Source organism: Gobius niger, assembly GCF_951799975.1.
Source record: "Gobius niger genome assembly, chromosome: 12".
In the NCBI taxonomy this organism is placed as follows: Eukaryota; Metazoa; Chordata; class Actinopteri; order Gobiiformes; family Gobiidae; genus Gobius; species Gobius niger.
The window spans coordinates 16,959,454-16,975,956 of NC_136863.1; the positions used below are offsets into that span (position 1 = coordinate 16,959,454).

The following is a 16,503-nucleotide window of genomic DNA, read 5'->3' on the forward strand; positions in this document are numbered from 1 at the left end:
GCTGAGACTTTAACATGTTATTTTTCATTAATTAATTACAGGAAATAAAAAATAATCTTTGCAGTTTACTAAACTTTACTTTAGTGGAACAGAATTATTCAGTTTTTCCTGGTTCCTGCTGAATACAAGACACGGATATGATCGTTACTGGTAAAAAACAATTTTAACACTGATTTTATATCTCCAACACAACCTTCCTAACTTTACCAGCAGCTAATTTGTTTCGGAAAATTGTAAATTTACTTTCCCGATATTAATTTCCTAATAAAGCCTAGAAATACTGCCTCAAGAATATGCATGACTTCTGAATAAGGCTGCACAGTAATTAACAAAATATCTAATATGGCAGGGTTTTTTTCTGCAGTAGTTTAGTTCAGTTCACCAAGACTTTTTTTTTTTTTACACATCCAGGCTCATTTAGACCGCAATTGTGTAGCCCTAGTGTTGAGTGGGATGAAGTAATCTTAGCAACGACTACAGCATCTTACACAGCTTTGAACACTTTGAATGATTTTGTTATTAGCACATTTGTACCCCCCCCCTCGTTCAGATACAGTGCGTGTCTTCCTGGCACCACCGTGTTCATCTCCCAATCTCCTCCTCTGAGCAGGTCTGAGGACATCCAACATTTACTGCTGAGCCCGCATGCACAAACATAATGTTCGCGAGGGGAAGCTGCGCCGGGAGAATTGTGTTGGTGCACTCAAGCAATTAGTGTATAGAAAATGGAGCCCTCGGCCAGAGCAGAGAAGAACGATGGCAAGAATCCTATTGCTAGCTATTGCTCTAGGCCTACTTTTAAGATCGGGCACTGTTATTCAGGAGTTGCTGTAGTAATTCCCAAAACATGAAAGGCTCCAAAGAAATAAATCCCTTGTATCATACCCACACACAAAAAATGTACATTTAATGTAATCTTTATGAGAAAAAAAAAGGCTGAGTTCGTGTTATTGCACTGGTTATATCACTATGTTGAATTACATGAATCTACATTTTAACCCAGATACTTGCAGATTCATAGGAGGGCAGTGACAGGCTATTTCCAGCCGGTTATCAGTGTACGTGTGCGCTCGGTGCATGCGTCCCAGCGTCCTTGGACACGAGCTTGTGGAATGTGTTGAGCGCGAGGCAAAAACACAGCGTTACCACAGCAACAACCCATGGCCGCAGAAAAGAATAGCGGTGCCATCATAGAAATCATCGAAGCGCTCCAGGCATTCTGCACAGAACGCTCCGAAAATGCAAAGGAGTGATCAGTGAAAATATCGTTCTATAAATGAAAGGTGAACCCAATCCATATATGAAAGCACAGCATGTTGTCCATCATTAAGATATTAAAAGAAGAGGGGAGTGGCCTCTTGATGCATATCCAATCCCACTTTTTTTTAAGGTAAAATCAAACAGTATTGAACATTATGGGTGACAAAATGGTTAAGACGGGTGTTTGTGTACATATTATGAATAAGGTTGAGGATTTTATCATCCGTGAAGCACATCTAGCTCACACGGGTGACGTTTAGGGAAGTGGAGAGCCTATAAACACATGGAAGCCTGGTCCTATCCTGCATTACTGTCACTTTCTCTCCACTTTCGCCCTTCCATTTACCCCTAATGCTTTTTCTCTTCAGCTTATATCAAATAACATGCCACTTTTCAATCATGAAATAAAACTTTTTCCCCCCAGTTTGTGACATAAATTCAATCATTCCTTGCATGTTTTTGTAAATGGGTGGGCTTAAGAGTAAGATCGGGAAGGTTACACAATCTGTAACGCAATGACGAACTGCTTCCTTACAAAAGCACAATGACGAAGTACAACATCATTTCACTTTCCTATTTGCTAAACACCATATCATATCCACATGATTCCACTGAAGTAGAATAATTTCCCGAGCACTTGATCTCTGACCTTAATGACCACATCACATAAATCGATAACAAAAATAAAATTCCCTCCAGCTCAGGGTCCTTCCGTCACCTCTGACACACAAAGCCAGGCCGCACATTTGAACACACAGAGATTGTTTTCTGATCAATAGGAGTATTGTTATTTCAGCCTTCTAACCAAGTATCAATGGACGCCTTGTGAATAAAAATATACCGTGCCTTTGGATAAGGTTAAAAGCAATGCCATGTGCCTTTCTGGTGGTTGTGCTTCTTGCTGTTTGTGTGTGTTCGAGAGATATGAGCCTGGCACTTTCAGCAGTGTAATGATAGCCCCTCTTATAATGGATTATTTTGGTGTACAAAGTGCATTCACTCTATTAGTAATTTACACCCCAGTTCCCTGAAATACACTGAGTGGACCATCACACATATGCAAGAGCAAACATGATATTGTCCTCAGTTATCAATGCATTTTGTGTTGGGATGTTAAGCTAAGATTTACTGATGACTGGCAGGTTAAATTGGAGCTGCGAGCAACCTTCGATTGGAGTATTTCTGCAACAAGGGCAAACAGAAAAAGTTAAATAAATGATTGTTGCTTTACACAACAGTGAGTTGAGCATTCACCCACCCATCTCAAAAATCTAAAACCATTAAAAGCTCAAGTCCTGAACAAAACAATTTACCCACAGATATGAATTTTCCTTCACATTAGATATCAAGTTTCTTCAAAGCCTGTGCTGGACTAAAATTCCGAGATATGCTCTACTCCTGAGGGTGTCAGTAATGGAACAACGCTCAAAATAATACCCTTGAGGGTTCACTTACGGGTCATAATTCTTTCCTTCCATTTACAATGCAATATCCATTGCTTCAGCAAATCAAAGCTACAATGTAGATATAGCTCAAATGATAATCATGGTCAGATGCTTTCCACTTGTGCTCTACGCGCCAACTGCCTTTGTCAGTTATTAAACCTGATGTGTGTCTGTGATCACAAACCCCCAAATAACGTATTATACACTAAATTCGTGTGATTGGGGGATTTGAGGGCTTAGAAGCAGAACTAACTTAGACTGGCATGATGTTAATTCGGCAAGCTCTCGACAAGGTTAGCTGCCAGCCATTCCACAATGGATACTTTCATAAATAAGCATAATGAATAGTTGTCACTTATTTATTGGTTTATTTGGTAGGGACAGTGTATGTTAAAGAACACGCTACATCGGATTGTAGCCATGGGATAATTTGCATCCATTGTCCCTTAGTCACACTCTCAAATCCGCTCTCATTCATCCTGGCCTATTTTACATGTTTTTAGTGCATGGGGAAACTGGAGTACCTGGAGAAAACCTACACAGACACGGGGAGAACATGCAAACTCCACACAGAAAGGCCCTGTCCAAGTGGGAATCGAACCGGAGACCATCTTGCTATGAAGCACAAACGCTGTGCCACCGTGCTGCCGGTCAAGACTATATGGAAGATAAGGACTAGATGAGTAATGGTTCATCGTACTCATAGCATCACCACTGCAGTATTGCTGAGCTATAAAAAAGAAGAACATTGTCCTCTTTCATCTCCCACACAAATTACAGTTAGTTACTATATATTCTGCAATATGAATTTCATTACAATTGCCAGTCGTCAAAAACCCTGACATGCCTAAACTGCAGAAAGCGTCTGCTCTCTCAGTCATCTACAATCAATATTTTTCTGTTATTGCTATGGATTAAAGTTTCAGCCTGAAAATTAATGATAGGTCTTCAGAGATAAGAGTGACACGCAGAGAAAACAAGCGCTGAGTTACAATTCAGAAGTAAACGCAGCTGTGCAAAACTGTTACAAAACATTATCAAACACAACATGGCATAAAAAGTGCAAAAAAAGTGGATTTGGAACATTCTTGATTGTTTGAATAAAAACATTTCTCAAAAGCAGTGAATATAAATGACAAGCAATTACCTTCACTGAGGAATTTGAGACAATTACTTTGTTTATTATTTACTTTTGAAGAAACGTGGGATAATACAGTATCTTGCAACTCTGCAAGTTTCCAGTTCCAATGTCCACTTCTACCGACACTGCCGTAAAACATCTTTTGGCCTGGACTCCGCTGTGTACCTGCATGCCAACAGTCCTAAGGAAGTGCCACATCTGCCAGAAACATCAGCTGCACAGTGGCTCAGAGGAAAGCGCTTCAGAAGATCATCAACACCGCTCAGAAGATCACCAGCTGCTCTCTCCTTTCCCTGAAAGAGCTACACTGCTCACGCTGCTTCAAATATCCCCAAAACATCAGGGGGGGCACCTCACATCCTGGCCCATTCACTCTTTCAACTGTTACCTTCAGGCCAGAGGTACAGGTTGACTAAGACCAGGACAAAAAGACTAAAGAACAGTTTTTTCCCACTGGCTGCTGCCTCATGATCTTGAAACTAAGACACTGGTGATGAGTGAAGCGTGTCTGTCTCATTTCTTCTTTATTACATCTTAAATTGAGTTGTATTAGTTGTAACGACAATAAAGATTATTCTGTCCAATGAATTAACAAATCGAATTCAACTATCTGAATCGGAATTGTTTTATGCTAGTTGTAATGTGAATACGTATTAGGCACTAGTGCACTGAATACATTTCTAGCCAATATAGGGATTTCCCTGAGAAAAACATCGACATCACACTTCCTCTACCTTCATAAATCTGTTTTAACAGGGACGCAGAAACAGTCTCTGGCAGCATGCTCAATCCCAAGTGCTTCCTGCCCACTGGTGTGTGTCCGTCACGCTGCTACGCGACAACAATTTCAATTTCTGACAGATCAATTCTAGGCTACACGACAGATTTTACTGCCAGAATTAGTCGTGCTTACAGAGAGACACACTCCAAAGTTCATCTCTGTGCATAAATATTGGGAATCTATACTGTACTATAAGAGTGTAGGCGGAAAATGCCACTGCTGCTTGGTTTTCTTCTACCCACAACCTCATACAGGAAAAAAAAGAAAAATGTAACAGTAAAATGTGTTTTCTTCAGGCGTGACCCAAGCTCCATTCATACAATTTAAATTCAAGAAAGCAGCATATTTATGCTCTGAAAGAAGTTAAGTTAAACATTTTTAGTTAGTAACTCTGCATTATGTGATAACAGTTTGAAATTTAACATTTTTTTCCTTTCCTTGTGTAGTAGAGCGTATACAGCAGGTTGTGTTGATCAAAATCTCAGTTTTGCCAGATTGAGTTCACAGTTTCGAACTCGAGATTAAACACAATGTTCATTCATTTCCATCTGTGGTGGTCTTACTGTGTGTGCTGCGTAAGACCTAAATATTGAATTGATCTGATGTGGAGTAAGCAGCATTTGGTCGGGTTTAACCAGTTTGTGCTGACCTTGCGTTCTTTGTCTCCGTACTCCAGACCCAGTGTATCCATGGCGCGGACGATGGCAGCGAGAGACTGGATGGTGTTGCTGTACACGACTGGCTTGTACTGCTTTACGTCATCACCGGAGAAACCGTCCTCATGGATGATCCTGGATAAAACACAAACAACTTTAGGTCAAAACAATGTGAGTGTAATGATTAGAAGCCAAAAAAGTAAACAAATATGTCACAAACAATCTTTGTCCCCAAATATGAAGTAAGCGTGGCTTACTATTAAAGGAGCAGGCCACCGTTTTTACATACTGAGATATGTTCTTGACTGAGCTTAGACGAGTTGATTGCGTACCTCTCTGGTCTTTTTGCGTGCCCTCAGTCACGCAAAAAAGACCAAAGATATTGTTAGAATTTGGTCTCTCCCAATATATTCCTATAGCTCCAAACGGGGGTGAATTTGGAAGCGACCACGTTCTTCCACGCGCACGCACAAAGACCAGACAGGTAAGCATCAACTTGTCTAAGCTCAGGTAAGAACATATCTCAGTATGGAAAAACGTTCCTTTAACAATTGTTGATTTATTCACAATGACAAAACATTTTACCTGAAGTAAAATATGCTCATATTTGCTCTGAATATATTGAGACAATTCACAAATCAGACCCCCACACTTTGGGTTGCCACAACTTGCCAGATTTTGTGACGAAAAACTGTTTGGAAATCAACATATCAACGCTGACGTCAAAGTGCTCCTGAGGTGTTGTTATGCCTTGCAATATAGTTCCCCTTTTTATCCGCTTAGAAAATCGACATTTTTAATTTTGTATAACTATACTTGGATCATGTAACTACTCATGTAACCGTATATTTAAATAGGGGAAACTTCCCCTCTGGTTTGACCTCATGGAGGAGAAGCTTAAACACTAACAACATCTTTGGTCTCTTTCCATGACTGAGCGCACGTGTAAATACCAGACAGGTACGTACCCACTCGTCTCAGCTCAGGTAAGAACATATCTCAGTATGGAAAAACGGTGGCCTGTTCCTGTAAGGCAACCCAAGTTTTGTTGAAGTAATGTTTTTTTAAACCACAAAGAGTGCATCCTACAAACAAGAGCTTGTCTTATAAACATTACCTTTACCAGCTCATTCTTTATAAATGGAATTTGTAATAGGAACAGAGACTTGCCATTGTCCAGTGTAAACCTCTCTTAAGCCCTATATACCTGTATGTTATACAGAATCTATGCAAGTACTAAACAAAGCAAAAATAGTAACATAGTCAGTATTACTTTGGGTGAGGTCTGCCCAGGTGGCCGGGGAACGATTATAACCAAAACCTCAAAGACAGAAGCAGAAGGGCGAAGGCGAATTGTGGACAAGCCATAATAAGTAGTCTGCGCTGACATTTAGGCACATGGTGTGAGCTGCAGCCTTTCCCGCTGCTTCAAATGTCAATGTTGTCTCTAAGTGAAGCTAACACATGGGCCCCAGTCACAAAGTTAGAGCAGCAAACAGGCAAGTCACACAGATGGACGGACCGCAGATCACGACCAGGAAAAAGGCAGGGTCACTCACACTGCCAACACCAAAGCACCAGATTCACTGGAACTGGACTGTACAGAGGACTTCAACTACATGGACAGTCACATCAATGCAGCGCTTGTTGATGCTGAAGAAAATGCAGTTATAAAAAACATAGTTTTACTCCACACAGAAAGGTCTCACATGGCCACCTAACTAGTTCAGAGTACTTACATGCAGGTCACTATCTATCCAAATGACTCAGTTTCATTCATTTATAATAAACTAAAGTAGTACTAACTCATGCCCCTAGAGGCCATGAGCACCACTGCAGGTGTCGTAGCATGTTGCGTTTTTTTATTAAAAAAAAAAAAACTGCGCTGACAGAAAAGACAAGGGGAGAGAGGGATATTGTACATCCAATTACACAATTGAGAAACATTTTTTTCTGTAAATACTGTTTAAGTGGCGCTAGCCCGCAGTTAGCTTTGCCCATTAGGCTTTTAGCTTCTTCTTTGTGAAGAAGAAGCCAACAGGGGGGAGAAGCTACGGGGGAGATGAAGGACCCCCCAATCATCCCATAACACTTGTATAACCCCAGAGGGACTACGAAAACGACATATTAAGGTAAACAAGTCACTTAGTACTGCTTTAACAAATTGATTAATTGCTATCTTGAATATACAACGGTCCATCTCATTGTTTAATTTGCTAAATAATTGTGTGTACTAATCGAAGATAAAAGTAAATCCTTAGTGTGATTATGCACATTATGATCTGCATCATGGAGGTCCCCACGCACTGATGTGTCCCCCATGTTTATGCTGTAGTCTGGCGGGCCGCATGGTCGTTGTGGTGTAATGTTTCAGATCAATCAGGCCGCCGGCCAGGCCTATATAAACACACCCCGCTTCTATTTACGTGAGTGACTTTCACATTGAAGGCTACTGATCTATAACGGGACAGGCCGGATATGGTCTTATCTGTAAGAAGTGCACATCATGTCAATCTGACCACATCCAGGGCACCGGCATGGCTCCTCACGGACAACACACTGCTTCATCCACAGGCCTTTGCAGTCTTTCATTAACATTTATCCTTCCTGCTCTGGAGGTGAAACCAGGACAAACACTCAATTAGATGCTGCTGTGCCAGTGGAAAGACAAGAGGTGCCGCGAAGTTCATTTTGCAAAAACATGGCGGCCGCGGCACATCAGTCTAAAACATCTTATTTGCCTACTCATTGGTCTAATACTTAGCATGTTTAAGATAAGGACAGTCTAGAGCACCCACCCAGGGGGAGTGGCTCCCGATTTTGCATGTGAAGGAAATTTGCATGAAATGTTTCGATTGTTGAACACAAAATGGAAACTTTTGTGACATTCATGAGTGTGAAATATTTAATTGTGGCAAAGTTTTAAAACTCCATTAGTGTGTCCCTTGCTTTGGGCACCTAGAAAGCCTAGTTACCCTAGTGAGTAACTTGAAGCAGAGAGTCCAACAACACATTTTATCAATGTAAGATCATAAAAAAAAACTTATGTCAAAAAACTCCAAAAAGAAAGATGAGTTCGTCCTTATCAGAGGTGCACAATGTTTTGTGCAAAGACCTGCTGACGTGAGCCTTCATGCATGAGGACATTTTCTCATTACCCACACTCGGAGCCCTTCTGTCAGCAGAGGCAGCCTTGTGTTCCTGTGCAGTTTGCTATTGCCCTGGCACAATTTGCATGGTGACCCGAAACATAGTTTTGTTCCACACTGAGCCAGGCAGATGGACAGAGAGACAGACATATGGGCTATTTAACAGAGATGCAATTTGGTGATATCATTATGAGGGTATCCTTATGGATGTCAAATAACAGGTGTTCAGGCTAGTGTCGATACTAGGCCATAATGTATCCCTTTAATTTGACAGGGATAATGTTTTTTTAATGGTTAAAAGGGCACAACTATGGGATGTATAGTTGACTCGACTCGTATTATCACAAATACTGAGCTGAAGAAAATAATGTAGGTGCGCTACCATAGTGGTGAAGTCAGACTAATAATCAAGCTAGCATCTCAATATTTATCTTACTTAACATAAAATGGAAATAGCAATACATTAAAAGTTAGCTAGCATTGAATTTGTGGATCACTGTGTTGAAACTACATTCAACTTTAAATATCAGGAAATATAATTATCCATTTGTTATGTGCAATATGATGAATTTACTTACTTCTTGAATCAAGGTCACATATTCTCATTTAAAAACAAACTTATTTTTTGACAACTTTTGACAGTGTATCTACAAAAGTACGGCTTAATTAGAAGTCATAGAGCAGTATGAGAAAACTGTCATTAGAAAAATCCATAGTATACAAAACAATATGAACAGTGATTAGAAATCATTGCCATAAAATGTCAGTCTTTAGTTAGTGGTGTCAAGAATAACACATTGCAACACTGCACCAGGTCAGTATTTTTAGTGCTACACACCTCAGCCACAGGACAGACACATACAACAGTCCCAGTCCCCAACACACTTTCTGTCTTCACTCCCTTATACACATTCTCAACACTGCACTGTGCAATTAGGCCTTTATCTGGATCCTGTTGCTACACACCACTGTGTGTCCTGACACACAGACCGTATCACTGTGCAATGCATCTAGTCACTTTGTGGTTTGGGTTGTGACAAAGTGCACACTGGCCCACTCCTGTCAACACTGACCGGCAGTTACTTGCACAACGTGCATGAGTCAATGCTATTGCCAGAGCGGAGTGGAGGTGAAAGAGGGGAAAAATGCACCGACTGATAATGGCTATAAGAGAGAGAGCAGTAAGGAGGGAGGTTATCGGTAAAATGTAGACTATTAATAACCCAAGATGTCAGGATACAGCCCCCTGACAACGACACACAGCAGAGAGGAGCATCAGCTGCTGCGTCACTTGGCTCCAGTCACTCGCCATCACACCTTGAGGTCAAGCAGTGGCATCCCGAGCACACACATCAACACACAAGACCCGGTTAAACTGTATGTGTAGCCCTTTTTACCCCTGCCAAGGAAATTGTGAGCAGAGATTAGTGTGGCCATTAGCAAGGACAGAAGGACAATGCACGACATACATGGAAACTACAAATCCACCATGAACAACTGCTGAGGTCATTGAGATGACTTTAGGGTTCAGGTTAAATTCTTTATTCTCTCATTGCTTTATAGAAACCAAATAGAAAGTCAGCACCAAGCCTTTTGTCTTGCATTATTCTCAGCATTTACTACATCCATCTTGAAAGAGTTATTCTATTTGCTAAGTGCAGAGACTGCCACTCAGCAACAGCCACTATGCTGGTCATTTGTACTGACTTTAACTTAAATGGTGGAGCTTCAAGACCCACCCTCAACCCTTCATGACAAACCATGACTCAACAGGTCAATTTCAACAATTTCATTGTCAACAACCGCAGCTGCCCAAAGTGCTTCACATAATATAGATAATAAATTCTCGGAATGCAAAAATACAGATCAAGGCATAATAAAACTATAACGTCAAGAACAATGAAACAGAAAATACAATGGAGGAGCTCAACTTATTGAAAAGTCGGTGCAAACAGGTAGACTTTAAGGGAGGACATAAAACTGCTTAGAGTCGGGGCCAAAAGGATGCTGAGGGGCCGGCCGTTCCACAGCCGGAGGGGCAGCAGCGGCAAAAGCTCCGTCTCCTCTGGTTTTCATGCACGTTTTGGGCACATCCAGCTGGAGCAGGTCAGCGGAGCAAAGTGCTCTGGACGGGACATGGACAGACAGGAGCTCTGACAGATATAAAGGTGCCAAACCATTTAAACATTTAAAAACATTCAAGAGAATCTTGAAGTGGATTCTGTGGCAGGCAGGGAGCCAGTGCACATGGGTGAGCACAGTTGTGACGTGCTCTCGTTGCCTGGTGCCGGTCAGCAAACAGGTTTTGGACCACTTGCAGCCTGTTTATGGACGCTTGGTCCAAACCACAGTACAAGGCCTTGCAAAAATCTAAACATGTGTTAATGAGGGTTTGAGAGTTTGTTTGGGGAATGTAAGATAAAGCTTAACTTAAAAGCTAGTTTGGACAACTGAACTGATATGCTTGTCCAGTTTAAAAGAGCTGTCCAACATGATGCCAAGATTTCTCACAGATGGACGAACATAAGGAACTAGTGGGCCAAGCATAGCAATATCTGCACCGTTAAAATAACCAAATAATGCAACCACAGTTTTCTTTTCCTTAAGATTTTTAGAAATGTTGTACCATCCAATTTTTTATGTCTTACAGACAATTTGACAAGGTTTGAAATGAGGTTGATTTTAATGGCAGACAGTACACTGAAAAAAGTGAAACACTGCTGTTGTTGATTCAATATGGTCTTTGCTATTGGCTTAAATAAAGAAAATCAAATTGGTTAGTCCAATTAAAACCATATAGATTGAACATTGTGTTTTGATACATTTTTGTATGTACATCTAATGGTCTATTGCAAATTGACAGTTATTTATAAAAGTTAATTGATCTAATGAACAATCGTTCGTCGAGCCATCGAACACAGGGGGCAGCACTGACAACCGCAGCACTTGACTCTACCAACTAACACCGAAGAAGATGACACACCACGTGTTCCAGATTTCAAATGTGGCCAAGACCTTTTCACTCAAGATCTGGCCAGACCTACTGTTGGAACTTTACAGCGAGAAAAGGTAAGTTAAAAGCATATTTAGACTTGTAAACTTAATACATGTGTCCTGTATGTATGCACAGAGGCGTCAGCTAGAATTCTCCTGAAGTTGAATTTTAATTGAACATGTTTTGGCACTGAAACTGAATAAACTGATTGTGCATCAAATCTCTAAAATATTGTAGGCTATGAGTATTAGGTTGAAGGTTTTATTTTTGACCAATTGCACCCTTATGATTTAGATATTACACTAACTTAGAGGATTAAGCGCAGCCGCCATTTTGTGTCGTGACATCGCCTGGACTTTGAAATGCAACTCGCATAAAATAAATACTATCTACCTTTACTGTGCTTTAAGCTGCTATGAATATTATTCCTTAACGTGTTTTGCAAGCGCTTAAACCAGAGATGTGACGTTCACGAGCGAATCGAGTCTTTGTTCGTCTCTTCACTGAGAACGACGGGAGCCGAGCGTAGCCAAGTCCCTGTAGAGAACATGAACTCTTTTTCTTTATTATTCCTCTTCGCGCTTAAGTTGTGCATGATAATTTTGCGAAACAAGTGTGACTGCTGGAGTGGGGCGGAGAGAGGAGTGGCACGGGGACAGACCGCGGGACGTGAGCGCGGCCTGCGGGGAAAGGGTTTAAGCGCGCGGCTCTGGGGAAACAGCGAGTGAGCGCGGCCGAACGTTCCCAGCGCCAGCTCTCCCGGGCCATGGGAGAGGAAAGGTGCGCGGGGTCGGTGATTGAGGAGGCGGCTACAGGCGCCCCGACACGAAACATCTTCCACCTGTTCGCTCAGCTCCACTCCGCTCTTGGTCGCCTCCGAACGGCAGCGACATCACCGCCCACTGCCTCCTCCGCCCCGGTCACCTCCACCGCTGCTGCTGCCCCACAGGGAGCTCAAAGTGAGCAGCATGAATGAAATAATAAACAACTGTTTAGGGGCAGACGAGCCCCGCGTTGAAACACTATTATATGACCTGTAATTACAATTAAAGGGCAGAAAATGTTTGACCCAACTTCCAAAAGTGACTGTCATAAAAAAGTCATTAAAAGTCATTTGTAAAACAGTTTGTTCAAAAAGCTGAACCAAGCAAATGTAAATAATGTTCAGCTGTTCTTTATTGTGTACTTTTTGTAATTTTAGCATGAATATGCGTTGCACTTTTTATCTTAACTTATTTATTAAATTCAAAAGACTATATGCATTTTAGTGTTAAATTTGCTGAAAAAATGACAGACCATTTACAGTTAAGTAATGTATTTTTCTGTGTCTCATCTGCACAGGAGCCGTACCCCACACCAGTACTAGGACGAGGACTCCTGTTTGCTGGTCATCTCCATTTGAGGAGGTAGGTCTATGCATTATTTGAAAGGCATAATGTTATGTAACCTTATTGTGCCAACACATTTTCAAGAATATATCTATATATTTAAATTACTACAATGTCTGTACATACTTGTTTACAGTTAAATAATTATCTTACAGGCTTCCATGAGCGGTACACTGGATGCAGGTACACACCATGTGTACTGAAGTTAGTGATGCTGTTCCAGTGGACGCGCTCATTAAAGAACATCAGGTATGACTGGGCTTGAAAATAACCATGTCTTTGTAGTGCTTGTGCTCTTAGCTGTAAAATCTCTTATTATATTAGGTTTGGTATTAACAACCGCCAATGTTACATGATTTATAAAACTTAACTGTTCAGATTTGAGCAACATCAATGCTATTAATCATTTCTCTATTTGATCGGTTCTTTATTGGTTCTCTGGGTTCCTGATCAATGGCCTACATAGCATGTGCATCTTGTAGTTTTACATTTGATCAGAGCCAATAAATGGATCTTTTTTGACAAGTGTGCGAGCTTACAATGGGCTCTATTCACACAAGTGACACGTGACTTCAGACTGGACTCTCTGGGAGGCACTGCTCTTCTCTTCCTCTCCCATTATTTCCCTAAGGAGGATTAAAAGTGTCTCATCCAAATAAATGAATAGTTCTAGATTACATGGCAGGCTGTAAGTTACTGACAGTCAGTGTTATAAACATCATACTGGATGTAAAGGCTTCACTGAAGGACACATCAGTGTTCCATCGTGGTATATGTTTTTGACCTCAAGCTAAGGGCTCACTTTTTTCTTTGGTCAAGTATTTACATCCAATATAATGTTTTTAACATGTACCTTCAACTGTTCATGGGTAATTCACTGTCCATGGAATCTAGAGCTTTTCATTAATTTGGACGAGACACTGCTAATCCACGATGAGGAAATAACGGGAGAGGAAGAGCAGCGACTCTCGGAGAATCTAGTCAGAAGTCCCTCATATAGAGCCAATCATGTACTATAATGCATTTGACAAAAATCTGCAAATAAGCCTTTGGATATTATGTACATAACATCGGCCACTGAGTTGGCAATGTTTTCTTGAACTGTCCCTGTCAAAGAAACAAATAAATGAATAAGGGTATTGTACAAATATTAGAAAATGAACTGAAAGCTTAAGATATTAGAGTTGCAGGAGAAATATGGTTTTATTTTAACCCAAAAACTAAAATTGGTTCTCTTGTAGTGCTGTGCAATACCTGACATTTTGCTAAAGATCAATATCATGTAAATACTGGAGCCAGTCCTTTTGTCTAAAATTGGTGTATATATGCATCTTTATATTTTGATTAAGAAATACCATAGGAATGTATCATTTTCTAACTTTACTTTACAAAATGGGGGAAATCAGGCTTTTTCATAGAAAGAGAAGATGAACGACATTTCAAATATTGTAAGATTCTGGTTTGTGTTTAACATGAAGTGCAGATTTATTACTGATTTGGGTATTTTGAGAGCGGACATCTGTACTTTCTCAGAGCTCCCCTATAATACATGTATTTTCAGTTTTATCTACAGCTGCAGTAATGTTATTTACAAAACCCTCATACTGTAATTACAAAGTTAAAATACCAGTGGCTCACTCAGACTCTGTTTGACCTGGTTAAGGCTTAGTTTAGCCGGGTTTAGACCCGATCATGAAAATCATTGCATTATTTGTAAATTCTAATATGTGTTATTCCACTCATGTTTTGCAGATTCAGCAAGATTTCCGTGTGTAGGAAGAGCCGATGGCAGTCGTCGTAACACCCATCGTGAAGATTGTGACAGATCTGCATTCAATGGTTCAAGACTTTGCAATTCGGACTCATAACACCTCAACATGAAGTACCCAAAGAAATGTGAACGCACAGTTGAATTCATCCTGAAGGTACTCATGGGACTGGATAACAAGAAATGAACACGGATCACAGGGAGACTGATGCAGTGATTAGTATGCTGTACCTTGGCTGTACAGTTTTTTTTTTCTTGGAAAATTCTTGTTCATCCAGTTTTGCTGTGCAAGTGTTTGAAAATGCATAACAATGTGGCTAAATACATTATACTGCAGTTTTAACACTTTTTCTCAAAATGTTTAACCAGCTTTTGAACCTTGAGCCAAGAATTGAAAAATTAGAAAGTATGAAATGTTTGTGTACCTACATTACTCATATTACAAAATATTGCAATTTGCATTTGTACATACAATGTCTTTGGTAATAAAAAAGTAAATTAATCCAAATGTGTTTTAATGAAATTAATCAATTTAAATGAAATCAATAAATGGCATTGATTAAGCCATTAAAAGTACATTGGTTCAATGAAAAAATTTAAATTGGCTCATATCTGCTAATTAAGAGTTTTAAATTGACTCAATGAACCTTTGAACATTCAAGTCAGGAACATTTTTTTGTTGAACCAATTTAAAATGTTCACAGTTACAGATGAAACATTTATAGTTGGACTAATGAATATATATCATTATGAACAACTAGTAAAATGCAGATGTAAATGATTTCTAAACAATTTGCAGATTAAGCCAATGTTTTATTTTTCTCAGTGTAGGTAGGATAGTAGATGTTGGCATGGTGGTACTTGGAAGGTCTAAGCCAGGGGTCTCCAACTGGTGGACCTGGGTCCATATCTGGACCTCCAGAGGCTTTAGTTTGGACCCCAGAGCCTTTTCATCCTCTCAATATACTTAATTTCTAAGGCTGAATTAAAAAATATCTAATAATTTGAATAATATTGAAATGAATGAATGAAGCTAAATTATTTATTCTTTGATCAGCTCTGCAATGTAAATAGACAACCTGTGCTCACGTTTTAACATTTTCAAGAGCAATGGCCTGCATATGTCCGGACCCTGGACATGGACATACTGTATGTCGAAAGTTACAAAAGAAAGGGTTGCGGACCTGGAGGTGATTTAGTTGGGGACCCCTGGTCTAGGCTATACTTAATTAATCCCCAAAGGGAAATTCATTCTCTGCATTTGACCCATCCTTGAATGCCGTTGGGGCAACCCGTAAGGAGCTCAACTGGAGTACTCGGAGGAAACCTATGCAGACACGGGGAGAACATGCAAACTCCATACAGTAAGGCCCGTTGCTGTGGAGCATGAGCGCTGCTGTGCCACTGTGCCATCCCATGAGGTGGTATTGGCATATAAGTGTGAGAACAAAAACACCAAATATATGTTATAACAGAGTTATGTAGGTTCACACAGTGAGGACAAGACGGACTATCAAAAACCATCAAAACAAAAGAACAACAGTGGTTTTGGCCATAGCTCACGGTCCACTGAAAGTGGTCCTGTGCGTAACTCACTGGTCACTTTCTGGTCTAAATCCTCAAGCTGAGATCCACAACTGGACTATGTGGTTTTCAAGTTTAAGAGAATCTCCCTAGAGACATTGGGGAGTGCGTTCCTCCCAAGCACCATTTTAACTGTAAATTGTTTTAAGAATTGATACATGAATCAATGTTGTTGATTTATTAAGGCTCAAATTCATGACATCGTAAGAAGCAAAGTGAAACACGATCCACTCAAAAGGATTTCTCTGGTTTCAATGTCGGTTTGTAGATCAATAGATGCTTTGCTTCAGTTATACCAGATCAGAAATTGCATGTAAAGAACATTTAAGTTACTTT

At 40.3% G+C, this 16,503-nt stretch overlaps 1 protein-coding gene across 2 annotated transcripts in view; it reads right to left on the reverse strand.

Moving 5' to 3' along the window:
* The window catches only part of LOC306971140 (guanine nucleotide-binding protein G(o) subunit alpha), an 84,952-nt gene that overhangs the window by 57,425 nt on the left and 11,024 nt on the right, over positions 1 to 16,503 (reverse strand). For both annotated transcript variants that reach the window (XM_079567297.1, XM_079567298.1), the window contains exon 3: positions 5,277 to 5,418. In XM_079567297.1, the coding sequence (XP_079423423.1) occupies positions 5,277 to 5,418 (142 nt within the window). The remainder of the gene's footprint in view (positions 1 to 5,276; positions 5,419 to 16,503) is intronic.